Genomic DNA, 17,936 nt, shown 5'->3' with positions numbered 1-17,936 from the left:
CCAATAGCTGAGTATTATAAAGTTAATACAACAACAAAAGGGACACAAAAGGGTCTGAAACTTCAATTCCAGAATTATGAGCTCAGGGGCTCACAAAATAACATGATAAAATCACTCACCTTTTAGAGTTACTTAAAGAGTTTGCGGGGTTCTGATAAAACAAAATATATATAGTGCTAGTCCCCACGTGCTGCTACAACTGTTTAAATAACCTATCTGTAATTTTTCTTTTCATTGTTAACATCCTGACAACGTTTTACATTTCTAACTTTGCTCTTTTCAAAATGTCTGCTCTAGTGCACTGACAGTGCAAGGGTTATTGCCCACACTGTCAAACAGTGTATTAAGTATGACGTTAAAATGCAGTAGCAGTTTCTTTTAAGTTTCCATCCCCTATTCAGTTCAGATCAACGCGTTTTTATTTTATGTACAGTACTGAAAGATGTAAAAAAGTGTATTTCAAAGAAACTGCATTCTAAATAAACACATGCTTAAAAATATCAATAGGCTTCAAGAACATTTTCAGTAATGCATAGTACCTTAATTTACAAGTACAGTAGAACTCCGAGCAACCACATGTCCAATCAACCACATGTCCAATCAACCACACAGGTTTTCTTTCTCGCAGCAACAATTATTTTAAAAGCACAGAAAATATTAATTATCCAAATAAACAAACTGCCTTTTTCATGGCACACCGTTAGCTAGATTAAAATATTCCAATTTAAACATTGTAAAAAAAAAAAAAAAAAAAAAAGAAATATGTTCTTGTTTTTCCCTTTCCACTTTAACGTTGATACCATTCTTGCCGTCCCAACAAGCAGGACAGTAACTGGTAATGGAGATAGCCAGTTGAATCTGCCTAATCTCCAGCAACCAATCAATGAACCGCACATTTGCTTGTCTTCGCTACAGAGATAAGAGTTTGCATTTTTCCAGAAACATTTCAGTCTCCCGGCTTTTTTCTACATCCCTGGGATTGCAGCTTTAGGATTAGTCTTTATGCCCTATGCAGGGTAACAGATAACTCCCATCGCATTGCAGTTTTATCAGGCATTGCTTTGAGCTTAATTAGCTGCACCTAAGGCTGCGGCTTTTAGGATAAGCCTAATTAAGCTTAGTCACTAACTAAGCTCCTAGTAAAATGGATCTGAAACAGTTTACACTGGCATGCCATGGCAGCCTTATATTAAATTAAACCCTGCCTATGATAGATACCGGTACTAAACCTTGCCTTTAAAATTATGAGGCAGAACTCTGCAAATTATTATTTCGAGCCCTATTCCTAAACCTGTATTTGTAAGTCAAAAATGAAAATCAGACAGTTTAATCATGTCTACGCAAAAAGCAATGGAAACTATGTTAAAAAAGAGGTCACTGAAACTCACCTTCTGCCAGTCTCCGGTCATGTCCAAAAAAGACCCGTGTTGCTGAGCTCTGTATGCAAGGCAACGGAAGCTGTGGTAAAGGACAATCTGGCGACAGCTGGCTAACGTTCTTAAGAAAATAAAAAAAAAAGAATATGAAAAATTAATTAAAACATAAATCATTTAAACAGCAAGTAGCGGGGTTCCGAAAAAAATATCGTTGCTAAATAACATACCTGTCATTTTTATTTTCATTGTTAACATTAACAACTTTTTAGACTTATACCTTTAAAGTGTGTTTCAAAGCTCTTTCCAAAATGTGGTATATCTAGGTAAGGACCTCGAAAATCTTTTCCCTGGAAATACTCATATTTGTAGGACTTTTGATATTTGAATAATCAGTAAAATGGTGAAGCTGCATGCTTGACTATAAATGCCAGATCTCTTATAGAATCACCAGACTGGCCCTGTTATGTACTACACAAGGGAAAGATGTTTTGTAGCTCGTGCTGCCAGGCAACTTTAGGCTGGAGCGTATGCAAAATGCTATTTTATTATTTGTACGAAATGTAAACTCAAACTACAGTACCTGATCAACTTCAAGTGTTACAATAAACATATTACTGTATTGCAGCAATATATTTTTGAAGACTGCCAAACAAGGCACATCAAAAGCATAACAATTACTATACACCATAAACACCTCTGTGATTTTAAAGCTAAAAGTGCTTTAGAGCAGCTCACGCCCTTGCAAAGCATGCACGACCCTATTCTAACTTTGAATAGAGGTGTGACCTAGATGAGGGAAAAGGATTAAATGTGGGGAAAACCTATAAAAGGTATAAACAGACACAGGAGTGTATACAAGCTACTGCGAGTACCCAGAGTCCAGTCCAGTTAACCAGAATGGTTGCTAAATATTTGTGTCATCTCGGACGTGAAGCACGCTGTCAACAGTGTTCTCCACACAGACTAAATAAATATATCTGGGAAGGAGCATGAATGTTTATTGAATCTTTTTTTGATTGAGTGTTCATTTTTTAGGAAAACTAAATTTAAGACTAATACAACCGCAACAGCTGTTGTTCACTCCGACTCAGGAACTTCAAATAAAGACTAGTAAGTTTACATCAGGACTAACAAGTTTCAAAAAGATACTAGTCCCGAGGGCTAGTACTACAATATTGTTAGTTTTTGACCCTGTAGTACTAAGTCAAAGCAACTGTCCATCGAGACAACGGTGTTCTAATTTGTACTCTAAAGCCTCTCAGTAACCTAAATGCCAATCTTTACAGCTGGTTTATTAGGAGTTTTATATGTGAATCATGTATCATGTTCTTTGGAGGCTGCATACACTGGTGCGTTAATCTAGAAATTGTTTAGAAATGAATGCTTTCAGCTGACAGCATGCATGATATACAAATGCCCTATGGAAATGTCTTTCTGGTATGGTACAGCTTTAAAGTAAATAAATAAATTAATAAATGTGAAGTTAGCATGGATATCATCAACTTGCTTTATAGTAAATCACATGTATCTTAACTTGTCAGCATAAGCATCAATTATTATTCTTGGCTTAAGGGTTTGTAGGTTTTTTTTTTTTTTTTCACTTTACCTACCTTATAAACATAAAGATATTCCCTCAGGAAAGCCCCTTGTTGGGATGCTGTCTGCTTGCTGTCATTGATCAATATATGCCTGAAGGCCGATACTGCATTGTCCAGTTGCTTCAATGTAAAAGACTGGCGTCCAATGGTAAAGTTAATATGGTCTTCTGCAAGAGACCAGCCTTTTCCTTTGTATACCTGCATAGCTTGACAGTAACACCGCAGGGCATGCCTTTTCTGTATACATAAAGAAAAAAAGCACAAACATCAATACTCATAGCATTTTTTTTCTTTTTTTTTTTTTTTTTTTAATTCAAACAGCCACCACAGTTTAAACACTATGGCTATGAAAACAATGCTATAATAATGCTGGTGACTGACACTGGATAAAAGTAGGACAGTCAAAAAATGAAAATGCTACTCAACAGGTCTGAAATTGCACGTTGTTGCATTTGCCGAAATACATGGTAATCGCAATCCTGAAAAAACACTACGTGACTGGAGATGAAACAAAGACAAACTTAAAATGGCAGAAGAAAAAACAAGTGGAAAAGTGTTATGGTTCTAATAAACAAAACAAAATGAATGTATTTGTCCTGCATCGTAAGCAACACTAAGATGTTTTGTTTACTGGTCATTAGATGGTGTACTGTTTAGTTTATTGTTTTTTTAAATTCATTTATTTATTTATTTCTGCAAGCAGCTGTGTTAATACTTTTCTTTTAAATTTTAATTAATACAATGAATCTGTAAATGCCAATGCAACTGGAACTATTGTCTAAGTATGGTTTTGGAAAGAAATGTTCAGTAAAGCAAAGATGATAAGTTCTTGAACTTGCTTGGGTACTTGATAAGTTAAAATAAAATAGGTTAAAACAGATGCAATGTGGGATTTATAACTTGATTGTACGCTCTGTTAATTATTACTTTTTAAATCCATTCAAAGTGCAATTTGTCAGCGATTTACACTTACTACTGGAATTTACAGTACTGTAGTAGTACTATATCTATGTTTTGATGTCTTTAAATTTACTTTAACTGGGACTTTTACGCCAGTGCAACCTACACAACGTTTTCTACGGTATTATTATTATTATTATTATTATTATTAACACTTAATTGTATAATCGATTTTTCAGAAATACTTCGAGTTGAAAACGATAACACTTAAGTGCGTTGGTGATTTCCAGTCCTTACATAAAATATTACTTCACCATTAACAGAATGCATTATGCTACAATTATTTTACTGAACTTCAAATTACAGAATCATCAGTGTATAACATATTTAAATCCACAAAAATGAAAACTGCATTCGTCTACAGGTATTTGAAGGCTATTTGAAAACTGAACAGAAACCTCTCTGCATGTACATATACTGTTAATGCTGTGCTCATTGTTCCCAGTACACTCTCTTAGCTTAACCGTTTAGCTGTCACTCGCTGAAGTTGGTTTTACAGGAACAAAAAAAAATAAAATAAAAAAAGCTACAGATTCTAGTTACTGATGCTTCGTAGAACAAGTTTTTAAAATTTTATTTATTTATTTTTTAAACCTGCTGTCTTTCAGGGCAGTAAAAAGCACCAGGGGGTGGGTCACAAATTCCAAGTATCTGGCACTTATCATGATATCTTTCTAATTCTTGCGACGAGGTGAGAAGTGTGCTGCGCTGTGGTTGCAAATACATTACATTTTGGTGTGGAAGATCCCATTTTTGCATTAGCCGCCTTGGTTGTTTTGACCGCCAGTATGGTGGCGTACCCTGCTAGGGTCATGTGACTGCAACACCTCAATAGTTGGGGTGAATACATACTCTACCCTATTACATTTCATTTTGATCTTTTCGCAATAGTCCATCACTATATGATAATTTCATCCCATTACGCATCATAAGAGTAGACCATCAGGACAATCACTTACCGTATCGAAACATTAAAGTATCGTTACATCATTACCTTAGACAAAGTAATCCAAGAGTAGCGCTAATCAGAATACAGCTCTTAGAGTGTATATAAGAAAGAAGACAAGAGACAGAAACTCACCTGCCCGGCTTTGCTAAACCTATGTCCGGCTAGTATCATATGAAATGCAAACTTGCGCACCATCGGACTTCTCATATTTATAAAGCAATGTGCAGACTGCTCCAGTAAAAGGGCACTTCGTAGATCTGAATCCTAAATTAGATGATAAAAAAATAAATAATGAGATTACTATAATGCCCTCGTAACAACTCAGTGTTCAATAAAACTACAAAACAAAGCACTTTGAAAGACAATGATACTTTCAACATATTTGGACCAGCAATGCAGTGAAGACATAAAGGTGTTTTTGTTTTTTTTTTGTTTTGTTTTTTTTAAGACAGTGACACTGGCAGTTGGCTCTCTTCTGAAAACAAAGATCTGAATTTGGCTTAAATGCAAGATGTTTTACTGCTGAGTGACAGAGGGCATAAACTAGTGATGGGCAGTTCTATATATTTTATTAATCTAATATACATAATTTACTAAATGATTAAACTATTATACTGTACATCAGAAAGAGAGGGACTTGGCTGAAAATTGCAGGATTCCTGCATTGGGACACTGAAATACAAGCCCTGCTGCTTGTGTGATTTAGTCTTGCAAGCTTTTTGTATGCAAACTAAAATATGAAAATGTTCATAAAGTGGACTCATTTATACAAATTGAGTGTATATACAACTTGGTTTCACACAACGCAGGATTTTTCCATATACCTGGGTTGTACCCGGGTTGAGCGAGGCAAAATTCATGATGGGCATTCTTTTCACCATATTTTTGTTGATTGAGACACCCTATGAGCCAGACTGCAGCAGGGATGAAGAAACATTTGCTCTAATCAACGTTTGGGTCAACAATTCAACCCAGAGAATCTTGGATGGAAGCCTCTATAACAAGCTGCTTCTGGGGAATTGTGTACACGCATTTGCTTGCTTCTGTCACCCAGGCTGACCTTGCTTCTACAAAAAGCAGTGTGAACTCATGTAGCCGACCCATGACCCGGGTACACTATGCCAGTGTGAAAGGGGTTTAAGTCAAGTAGACAAATGTTCTAGCTAATGCCTTCTTCAGTGCACCAATGAGTATTTCACCTGCATCGTTATGTTTTCTTGCTTTCTGAAAAGAAACTGGGGAAAATTGTGGGTTGGAAAATATCTTGGATAAGAGCCAACTGAAAATGACGTTTTTAGGTAAATTACAATTATCTTAAATGTTATTTCCATTCCCATGAATTGTAACCCTAGGGATGGCTTTTTTAAATTAAAGCTATACCAGAAACTCATAATGGGCAAAGTAAGACATGTAATTTCATTAAGAAGTGTTCTCTTAATAAATGTAGTGTTCTTTTAATAAATGTATCAATAAACTGTTCCAACACTAGGAACAGGTCATTGTAGTTACCAGTTACCTGTTAGTGGTGTGAGGGTAAATTTTACAGGCAGACTTTAAATTGTTTGCTCGTAAGCTCATTTTACACTGCTCCACCTTTGGTCCGTGTGAAAGAATGGCTTGGTGAGTGACATCACCAGACCAGGAAGTACTCCAGGGTGAAATGCAAATGCGAATGTATTTATTTGACCAAACAAAACACCCTTTCACAAATAATAAAAAAAAAAGGAGGCGGCACATTGGTCAATATAAAACAAAGAAGTATCATTCTGGTCCTAATCCAGCACGAGTAGCAATTGTTTTTATATATTTCATTCTTACTCTCTCTCTCTCCGTCTCCTTTCTCCAAAACTCTCTCCAACCAACCAACCCAAATGTGCGGCTGACCCGCTCTTTATATACACATGTGACCATCTCTAAATTGGTAATCTCTTAATTTGGAGATGGCCACATTATGCACACGTTTAGCTGGATGGGGAATTCTACCCCCATACATGCTGTAAAACAATAACACAACATCATTTTAAACAAACACAAAACAGTATATTTAAATAATACAAAATTAACACTGGGGCAAGATGTATGTATCCCGTCACACTCCAAAACACTTTTCAAAACCCTTTTTTTTTTTTTTTTTTAAACTAAGAGCAATTACGTGCTCTACTGGCCCTGTTGCTCCTACACATCTTATCTCAGTGCACTTGTTGCAGAGGGACAATTTTCAATCTAAAAACAGGAGCAAAAGAGTCAATTTAGCTCCATTATTATACACCTAGTTCAGGGTGGTGTAAAATGAGGGGCAGGCTATAAACCTATTATCAATGTAAATCAGTTGGAACTCCTTGGTTTTCTATTCAACTGAGAATTCACAAACCTCACTTTTTAAAAAGGCATGAATTTATTTATTTTACCGTTTCCGCAAATCAGCTACAACAGATTGCTAAAACATGGCAACCTCTCAGATTATTTAAAAAAAATATCCTGATATAGGTCACTTATACTTTTATTCATAACAGTAACTTTAATTCTAAAATAATTAAAGTAACATTTTATACAAAATACTCATATAAATTATTATTACTGTACAGCATATTTGGTAATTTCAGTACTGGAACTGTACTATACAATAGATGTACAGACAAACATACTTCGTATGCAGAAAACAATACCTGTTATTTCACTAAATATTTAAATTCCTAGATGCTATTACTACTGTATAACACATTTACATTTATATCATCTGTACCGCATGTTTTTGTATAGTGTGAAAATTGTTGTATAAACATAGATCATATTCACAGTTTTTTTCTTTGCTGGTTTTATGTTAAAATGTTCACTGTGGCAAACAACTGTATATAATTCAAATAAGCAACGAAGAACCCTGGCATACATTAAGTGTGATTTGAGGATTGCGAAAAGGTTCATGAAGTGAACATCTGAAGGACAATAACAATTAGTATCTCCAAATACAGACTGGACTACATTCAGAAAGGAAAGTCAGAGCTCCCTTCATGGAGTGTAAACTCAACACTAGATCATTAAGTTTTTGTTAGGTGTGTGGAGTAATATGGTTCTGATGCTCTAAGTGAGCAACCCACTGATTCTGCAGTATTCTTAATTACCTTAACATACTGAAATTTAAAAGATCAGTTTTATTCTTTGACAATTTACACTATCTCGACGTCATCAGAATGTTACTTCTTAGGGACGCCTTAGATAAATCATGGTTCATTTCCCCTAAGGGATCTTAAAGTCTATTGACTGAAAAGCACCAAACAAATATGGGCCAGTGATAAATATGGATTGTGCCAATAAGAGGCAAGAAACAGATTTGAAAATGTAACTGTTTTGTTGCTGTTTTACCTCACTGGTCATCCGGATTAAGAGAGTGGCAGCTTCTGAATACTTTGCTTGGCTCTTCAGAATTTCAGCACTGAGCAAAGCACACCTTTCTGCCAGCACCATGTTCCTGTAACGAGAGTGTAAAAGTGATACTTTTAAAACAGAATTAAATACTTCAAAATACTTTGGATCAACTGTTAAAGGAGTCTAATTGTAGTACTATTTATATTGCATAACTGTGACAGAGGTATTCCACATACTTGCAGACTTCCCTGTAAGTCTGTATTGCTGTATCCATATAATGTGCTGGGTAGGGTCTGGGAGCACCAGGCTGTAGAAAAGCAGATATTGCCGCCATTTCCTAAAAGACAAAGAACTGATTGTGTTTAAATTGGAATTAACCTCACACTACAGGGTGGTGCTTAAGATTTACCTTAAAAGGGTTACTTAAATGCCACATACACTTTTTTTATTATTATTTAATGTATGTGTTTATCGTTATGTTTATTATTATTGTTATATTATTATTATTATTATTATTATTATTATTATTATTATTATTATTATTGTGTGCTCTCTATTGTTTCTGCTTAAGCTTACCAAACTACAGCGCCTATAGAAAGTCTACACCCCCTTGAACTTTTTTCACATTTTGTTGCGTCAGTGCCTAGGTTTCATGCATTTAAATGAGGATTCTTTTCCACTTCTATACACACCATACTCCACACTGTTGAGGGGGGAAAAAGTTTTTATTGAGAAAAAAAATTTTATTAAAAACATACAAAACTGAAAGATCATAATTGGATAAGTCCCCCACCCCCCTGAGTTTATACTTGGTGGAAGCATCTTTGGCAGCAATTACAGCTGTGAGTCTGCTGGGATAGGTCTCTACCAACTTTGCACACCTAGATTTGGCAATATTTGACCATTCTTCTTTACAAAACTGTTCAAGCTCTGTCAAGTTCCTTGTGGAGCGTTGATGGATAGTAATCTTCAAGTCATGCCACACATTTTCGATTGGATTTAGGTCAGGGCTCTGACTGGGCCACTCAAGGACATTTACCTTTTTGTTCCTTAGTCACTCCAGTGTAGCTTTTGCTGTGTGCTTTGGGTCGTCATGCTGAAAGGTTTTAGCTTTTTTTGCAGAGGGCAGCAGGTTTTCCTCAAGGACTTCTCTATACTTTGCTCCATTAATTTCCCCTTCTATCCTGACAAGTGCCCCAGTCCCTGCTGATGAGAAACATCCCCATAACATAATGCTGCCACCAGTATGCATCACAGTATGGATGGTGTTCTTTGGATGATGTGCTGTGTTGGGTTTGCGCCAAACATAACACTTTGCATTTAGGCCAAAAAGTTCCATTTTAGTTTTGTCAGACCACAAAACTTTTTGCCACATTGCTACAGAATCTCCTGAATGGTTTTTTTCCTTCTTGCCACCCTACCATACAGGCCAGATTTGTGGAGTGCTTGGGATATTGCTGTCACATGCACACTTTGACCAGTCTTGGCCATTAAAGCCTGTAGCTCTTGCAAATTTTGCCATTGGCTTCTTGGGAGCCTCTCTGATCAGTTTCTTTCTTGCTCGTCATCCAGTTCGGAGGGACGGCCTGATCTAGGCAGGGTCTTGGTGGTGCCATACATGTTCCACTTCTTAACAATCCTCTTGACCATGCTCCAAGGGATGTTTCAAGGCCTTTGATATTTTTTTATACCCATCTCCTGATCTGTGCCTTTCAACAACTTTGTCCTGGAGTTCTTTTGAGAGCGCCTTGGTGCTCATGGTTGAGTCTTTACTTTGAAATGCACTACCCAGCAGAGGGAACCTATAGGAACTGCTGAAATCATGTGAAATCACTACAATTTAAACAAGTGGAGGCCAGTTAACTTGGTGTGTGATTTTGAAGGCAATTGGTTACATCTGAGCTAATTTAGGATTGCTATTACAAGGGGGGTGGATACTTATCCAACCAAGCTATTTCAGTTTTTACTTTTAATAAATTTTCTACAAAATTCTAGAATATTTTTTTCACTTGGAAGTTGTGGGTTGTAAACTTTCTATAGGCACTGTATTTAAGAAAAACTGTTTCAACCTTCTAAATGTGGTTTTAGAAATGACCACTAGGGGGTCTGCAACTTTAATGCCCGTCAACTCTGCAACCATGGTAATGGTTAATTTAGTAGTGGCCAATACATGGATCACAAAAGACTTCTGATGGCTCTCGGGACAAATCAGAACAAGCAATAGCATATTAGTAATCAACAGTTTGTTATGACTGACGAGGAGAGCCTTCTGTGTTGTTCAGTAGCAAAGAATGCTTGTGCGAACGAACATTGTAATTTAGGTGCACGTGTGTGACTAGAAATTCATAAAGGTTGACTATAAAAAATAAACGTGATTTTCTTTCACCTGAAAGTATAAAACAAACAAATAAAAACCCTCAGTCGGATCTAAACTCTCATAGCTCAATCGTTATAAACCAAATTGAAAAAAATATGGTGCTTAATTATAATGCAACAGATATTTACAAAACACTCCATATTTTAAATACAGAACACTACGAAACATAGGAACCAATTACTGTAGACAAACTAAAGAGACATTTTAATCAAGATAGGTCCTTATTTATCTATTTATTTATTTTTTAAAAGGGTTTTGTTTTGTTTTTTACCTGATTAGTTTAAGTGTTCCTCATAATTGTTAGTCCGATACATTTGAGCAAACTTGTATTTTTGTTTGTGTGCCCCTAAATTTTTCAGTGCGCTCCTACATTTTTAAAATTAGATGCACTTGTACCTAAAAAAAGTTAGCGTAGCACCCTGCAAGACTCAGATGAAAACTGCTGGTAAGTTTCTGTTTTATAACTACCTATTCTTATTAGAAAATGCTTTGATTGCACATTTTGGTGTTTTGTTTTATTATTGCTGTCTTACGTATTGGACACTAGTATATTAAATCCTGCTAATAGTTATTGTTCATAGCTTACTGAGGAATCGCTGAGCTCCTTGAGATCCACCAAAATGGATCCCAGTGTTTGGTGTATTGGCCACCACTGGGTTAGTTTGTAACTTAAACATTTCTATATAAAAATAGCAGTTCCAGAGAGGTCAGGTGTCATTTAAGAAAATGATTGGTAAGGTTGTCTGAAATACCTGCTCTGGTATTCTAGGAAAAGCATGTGAAACTCTGAATCTCTCTAATTTTCAACATAATCCCTTCCAACCAATCTTTTCCTAAAATCCTGTATTGGGTCTCCATTTATTTGTTGACAATTTCAGTTTAATAATGTAACATTTTAAATCGACTACAACTAAGGCTTAGGCACTAAATCTCTACACTACTTTACATTGTTATTTCAAACAAATCTTTTTTTTTTTTTTTTTTTTTTTTTTTTTTTTTTAAAGTCAACCCAGACAATTCCTATGGAAAGTGTCCAAGCACAGTGCGTATGAAGGATTCCCATGAAAACTTTTTTATATGTTCCACTTACCAGAGCACCAGCAGCATAAAGCATTGCTTGGTCATTCAAAAAGTCTTTCTTGGCTGTATGGTAACAGTTGTATGCCAAATCATAATGCTGCACTAAGAAGCACAAATCCGCCAATTTCCTTATCTGAAGTTCAGGAGCCTCTGGAGGATATCTGCAAGACAGCAAACCCACACATTGAGAATTAATGGCATGAAGCAGTAGGGAGAGGGGAGTATGACAGGGCAGAGGCACTGCACAAGTAAAATATATGTTCTGTGGCTGCCTTTGCACAGCCACATGCTAATTAAATGGTTCAAATTGTTTAATTCTGTTTATTAGTTAATTAGAAAAGTGTGGAATGTGTCTAGGTGGGAATTAAATTACTGAAGTCAATACCATATAAAAGAACAAAGGAAATGTTTGTTTGTAGAGGTGGTTCAGTGGAAGCAGTTGGCCCAGCCTGAATTGAAAGGAAGTACAAAGTAAGGGAAACAGCACCACAAGAGACGTAGCTTTGGGGTTGTTTCAGATGTTCCTGTTTGTGTAACTGTGTGATTAGTTCCTCTGTGTGTGTTATTATTAAAAGTGTGCAAAGGCGCTTTAACTGAAGTTCCGCTGCTGAAGTAACTTATTCAGGCATATATTATATCAGATACAAATGTCAAATGCAAAATGTTTTAAATGCTAAATACATTTTAAAAAAAGAAGTGCGGTCAATATTGTCTGTTGATTTTGGTATTTTACACTTCAGGTTTATGCTGTTCTAACCATGTTTTTACCCCCCTATTACAAGCATGTGGTGCTGTTCCTTTGATGTATCACATGGAAATGTGAGGGGAGAAATCATGACATGCCGGTCCGCAAGTCTTACTTTTAAAATGAATCAGGTTTAGGACACAATTGGCTGGTTTTACACACCCAGATTGGCACTCATTTTGTACTGCCATGCCTTTAAAAACTATTATTTTTTTAATAATTAGGAAGTGCCTTGTTGTATTTCCCCCTAAAAAGTGATATTTTAAAGTCTCATATATAATAATCTCAAAACACAATACTTACAGCAGACCTGCTGTGTTTTTCAGTTCAGCTATGCTTTTTTCTGGTACTTTGCCACCACTGAACCACTTCTTAGTCGCTGAAAATAAAGACCTACTCAGACCTTTTCTGGACACCAGCTGAAAAAAATTAAGAACATGCTTTAGTCACCAATACGCAACATGCAACACAAGTAGGGATAGACAGTCAAAATGTTCCTAATCAGCTGTATGCAAAAACTTTTATTCAGACAGACATAATGAAAACCAACTGCAATAATAAAATGCACATGGCTCATGTAATCAACAAAAAACCACAGAAATCACATTTCCTTACAATATATGCAAAATAACAGAATATATACTGCTTTATTTAAGGATTGTCTAGTTCTTGTACAGTTTAGACATTACTGAAAGGAAATGTGAGGAATAAATGATCATGACTCCCACTAGGGCTTTAAACAGAGAAGCAGCAACAATAAATTCAAGCACCTCACACCACTGTATGTAAACATAATATCTGCAATAAGCTGCAAGACTAGAACGGCAACAATGTCTCAAGTGTGCTGTCTATCCAGCAAAACCCTTAAAAGTCGCACGACCACAACATGGCAGCAATAGTTTGTCTCAGGTCGAATTATAGCAATTCAAAAAACCTATACACTTTACGTTGGGAATTATAAGCACTTAAAAACGTATATAAAAACTCTAAAGAAATGGTTAAACGTTGAATGATATGCTAGGACGTATAACCAGTGACATGACAAATCTCAACAAAAAGCATATTTTTGAATGTATTAATTTAGTAATTTATCATCCTGTACAGTCTGTCGCTTATTCGATAGCTGTGGTGCCAGAGTAAGGGCAGATATTATACAAAGGAAGGGGTCTGGCAACTGCCTTCAAGTAGTTTTAACGCCGACACCTGCATAGCATTTAAACATTCATAAAAATGTACCAAAAGCACATCCCTAATAAGCATTCTTAAATCGACATACACCCCCCCCCACCCAAAAAAAAAACTGTCTGTATTTGCTAAATTTTCTTACATTCACCTATCTGCTGCAGTATACTATTTTGTAGTAGACAAGGGCTGTGCTTTACAACAGCAGAATTACTTTTACTTGTTTTAAATTTTTTTAACACTACCGCAGTAAGCAACTTTTACTTTTATATAAGCAAGTCAATACACAAGCAAACAGTGGTGAAATGTCTTCTCTTACCTGGTCATTAAGTTGACGGATAGACTTTTCGATATGGGGTAGAAGCCCCCTGAAAGTAAACTCCTGAATAAACTGTCTAATCCGGTCATGATCATTAAGTGTCAAACATGCACCATGTGTGGTCACAGTGTTAGGTTTCTTCCCATCAGTTATCTGTACAGGATTCCTTAAGGTATCAAGGCTGCCACCTGGATCACTGGGGTGATCTAGCTGAAGAGGATGGGTTTCAAAGTTGTTGGGAACACCATCAGCTAAAAGGGAAAAATAAAACAAAAAAACATGTTTTAAAAGAGAATATATCATTGTCCAAGCCATTATCTTTCAATTTCAACAAAAATATCCATACCTGTTTTTTAAATTTTTTTAATATAAATCATTTCCCACCATTAAAGCTATCGTAGTGATTAAAATAGGCATAGCTTACATTTACAGCATTAATCCTCAATTCTCATAAATCATAAAACAAAATGAACTAATCTTGTAGCTGGTAAATGAGATTTAAATTTTCACAGAAAGTATTATAGTATGTTGTGCATTGTAGAAAGATACTGTAAAATGAAAATACATACAAATCTATACACGATTCTTAGAAAACTTGTTAGTTAAGCAGAAATATATTATTTCCATCTACATACTTTTGTAGCATTAATTTTAACCTACTATAATAGAGCTTTTCAGTATAATTTCAGGATTCTCAGGTATGGGTTTAGAAGTGGTATATCATGCTACATCTACCTCTTCTAAATGAATAGTATATAGTAGTTTTTAATTAATTCAACATACACTTTGCAGCTTAAAAAGAACTTCTTGTGTATCACTATGGTATGAAATTTCCAGCATGCATCTACAAAATGTATCTGGTTTACCTTTGACTGAAGGATCGATCCCATCCACTTTTGGTGCACTTACATTGTTTTGTGTATTTTTATTGCCCATCAAGACAGATGTGCCATCTTCAAACAATTCCTAAAACATGGTTTTAAAACATTTAATTTAGATTTCTTCTATCTGGTTATCATTTGCACAATTTAAAAAGGTTTTTTTTTTTTTTTTTTTTTTTTTTTAAAACAAGTAAAATTGAAGTTGTCCAACTTAAATTGTAATAGTTTTGTTTCTTTCAAAAGGTACGATTTACTGCACTCTTTTAGATACTGTACCAATCACGTTTCTACCACTCCACTTTTAATTTCAGCCATGCTGGTATTTATTACCCTAAAATTTCTAAATCACTCAATTTAACACCTCCATTTGCTCAAATGCAATTACAATTTATTTAATATGCCAATTTATAATGTGTGACTATAAGAACATGTATATCAACTGACTGCTATTTCGTACCTGGTTTTGCAAATTACTTTTCTGTAAATACTGGCTCCAGGGGTCTGGTATCTGCTCATCTGATGCTACTGCCAAAGTTTGGGAATTGATTTTAAGCAAATAACAACCCTGTGTTCCATATCTCTGTTTCATTTCTTCATAAACAGAATCTGCCCTGCAAAAAGGGTATGGACAACCCCAGGTTTCATAAGTAACATATAACTATATATATTGAGATAAGCATATATATATATATATATATATATATATATATATATATATATATATATATATATATATATATATATATATATATATATATATATATATATATAATGAGTCATGACTAAGCAAGTTTGCAACAACTTTACAAAATGCAAGCAAAGAACCAAAATACCTGAAAAAAGGAATTTAAAATATACAGTATGTTGGGGCTTACGGTCCTACAGACTTTACTGTAAAAGCTTATGTTTATTAACAAATCAGTCATTAGTTTTGATACTGTATAAAGCTAGTTCAACAAATGTGAAGCAACTAATTTCACTTCAGTAAAAGCTGAATACATTAATAAATATATCTGAAGATACCTTTGTTCGTGCTCTTCACTGATGTCATGAAGCAGCACATAGTATTTCAGTGTGTTTGGAGTAAACCACTTTGGATAGCTGCAGTCACTGCTGTGCTGAATCCGGTGCTGCTCCTGAGACAGCTTCAAAAACTGTTCCACAGGCTGAGGTTCATTAGATGAAACTACAAGCATACCTTTTTAGAATGCATTTTAAGGATAATAAATATATATTATCTGAAAACATTTAACAAAAATAAAAAAGCACACTGTAACCATTATGTGCCACTTTTCCCAAATGGAAAAAAACAAACACAAAAAAAACACAATAACTACTTTATGCTAGGGACATTTACCTTAAAAACTGTAAATTCAGATATAATTTAGAATATCAATATTTACAATTCTGAATATACTAGACTATTTTCCACTATGTTGTATGATGAGGCAAGAAACTACATGATTACTCTATTTCTTTGATCTTAAATCTTTAACAGGCTCTAGCCTCCAGACTCTTGTGGTCAAATCTTGATTTGCGGAGATATATGAGGGTTCACTGGGGACAGAGATTCCAAAGAAGAGCTTATTCAACTGTGATGAATCATGGTTTGAATATTATTTCAGCCTAAATTACTGAGTATCCAAATCTGGGGAACATTGCGCCCCCTCTATGTCAGTTTGGAATTTCCAGCTGTGGCAGGGGATGCATGTCAATGACATATAAGTAACTGACATTATAAATCAAATCTCATTCAAAATGTGGTTTTACTATTGAATTATATTTAATTTCAGATTGCTTGGTACACAAAGTGTTACTGAATAAGCCATACAGTTTACAACAAAATCAGACTTGTAGACTGGAGTCCGGGACTCAGACTCGAGTTGCATTTTTCCGCAAAAGTCTCGGACTCGACCCTTTGTGACTCAGACTCCAACATTCAAGCTCCATGACTCGGAGATGACAATGACAAGTTCATTTTTATTTTCTATTAGTATTACACAAGTAATAGTACAGTTACTAGGAAGCCGGTGCACTGTAAAAACCCACCAACAAAACATTATCCAATCACTGGTTAGCCCTGCTGTGTCTGCAGCCAATCACAGTAAGAATGAGAAATTGGAAGCGAGTTAGGTTGTAGCGTAAACACCCCCCACCCCACCCCACACAAATCCAGCTGGCTGTAGCGTAAACGACAACCACACAAATCCAACTGCAACCACTGCAGACCATGTTTATTTTTTCTTTTGCAATAAACTACAAATAATGTCAGCATGGTAAACAAGTAAGTAATATTTGGCTTTTAACAAGCCTTTCTGTTTACTACTTTAAGAACTGTAGAAACACATTTCTAAAACTGCATTCTTGAATAAAAAATACATCATTTGATTTTGCTGAGCTCCCTGACTCTCTGGAATATAATGTATTTGTTTGCAATGAAACAATAGAACATTGGTCACCTTAGTAATGTTGAGTTTACTGAAAACTAAAATTAATACAATAATCATGAAGTTATAATCATACTTTTAGAGCTTCTTAATTCATATAGAAAGTTGCTGTGTGATTAAATATTCTGTGCTAAACTCCACTTCTTCCCAGAACACACCATTGCTGTTTGCAAGCAACGTCAATGAATTCACCTGGCAAATTCAGGGTAAAACTAGGCACTAAAGTCTCAAATCAAAAATTGCCAGACGGCAGAAGGACTGATTGATAGGAAAAAAAAAAAAAAAAAAAAAGAACGACAATCACTTAATACCACTTCATTTACCAAAATGAAAATAATTTATTACGGATTCATGAAAAACACACTAACAATATGCTTTGCAGCATCAACCTAGAAATCTGTCTCTGAACTTCATTTTTTAATTCCATTATGAACCTATACAAAGGGGAAATACATTATGTTTTTGTGTAAAAGAGAAAAGATAATAAATACATTATCTGAAATCAAATGAACTGAAGAACAATCTCGTAAATGCATCATTGTATTACAAACTTAATAAAAGTGCAAATGCAATGAAAGTGAAACATAACGTTTCTGTTTTGCAAAACAAATAATAAAAAGAATACTAAATTTAAGATCCAAGAACACAGTATACAGTTC

General features: G+C 35.2%; 1 protein-coding gene across 2 annotated transcripts in view; it reads right to left on the bottom strand.

The window, feature by feature from the left end:
- The window catches only part of LOC121313480 (trafficking protein particle complex subunit 8-like), a 65,181-nt gene that overhangs the window by 30,871 nt on the left and 16,374 nt on the right, over positions 1 to 17,936 (bottom strand). For both annotated transcript variants that reach the window (XM_041246083.1, XM_041246084.1), the window contains 11 exons: positions 15,854 to 16,028; positions 15,288 to 15,441; positions 14,816 to 14,915; positions 13,950 to 14,200; positions 12,752 to 12,867; positions 11,714 to 11,864; positions 8,483 to 8,583; positions 8,244 to 8,349; positions 5,016 to 5,147; positions 2,987 to 3,211; positions 1,389 to 1,497 (listed from right to left, as the gene is read on the bottom strand). In XM_041246083.1, the coding sequence (XP_041102017.1) occupies positions 1,389 to 1,497; positions 2,987 to 3,211; positions 5,016 to 5,147; positions 8,244 to 8,349; positions 8,483 to 8,583; positions 11,714 to 11,864; positions 12,752 to 12,867; positions 13,950 to 14,200; positions 14,816 to 14,915; positions 15,288 to 15,441; positions 15,854 to 16,028 (1,620 nt within the window). The remainder of the gene's footprint in view (positions 1 to 1,388; positions 1,498 to 2,986; positions 3,212 to 5,015; positions 5,148 to 8,243; positions 8,350 to 8,482; positions 8,584 to 11,713; positions 11,865 to 12,751; positions 12,868 to 13,949; positions 14,201 to 14,815; positions 14,916 to 15,287; positions 15,442 to 15,853; positions 16,029 to 17,936) is intronic.

The sequence above is a fragment of the Polyodon spathula genome, chromosome 3 (genome assembly GCF_017654505.1).
Source record: "Polyodon spathula isolate WHYD16114869_AA chromosome 3, ASM1765450v1, whole genome shotgun sequence".
Taxonomy (NCBI): domain Eukaryota; kingdom Metazoa; phylum Chordata; class Actinopteri; order Acipenseriformes; family Polyodontidae; genus Polyodon; species Polyodon spathula.
Note: the sequence above shows the minus strand (reverse complement) of the source record. Positions and strands in the feature narration are given on the sequence as shown.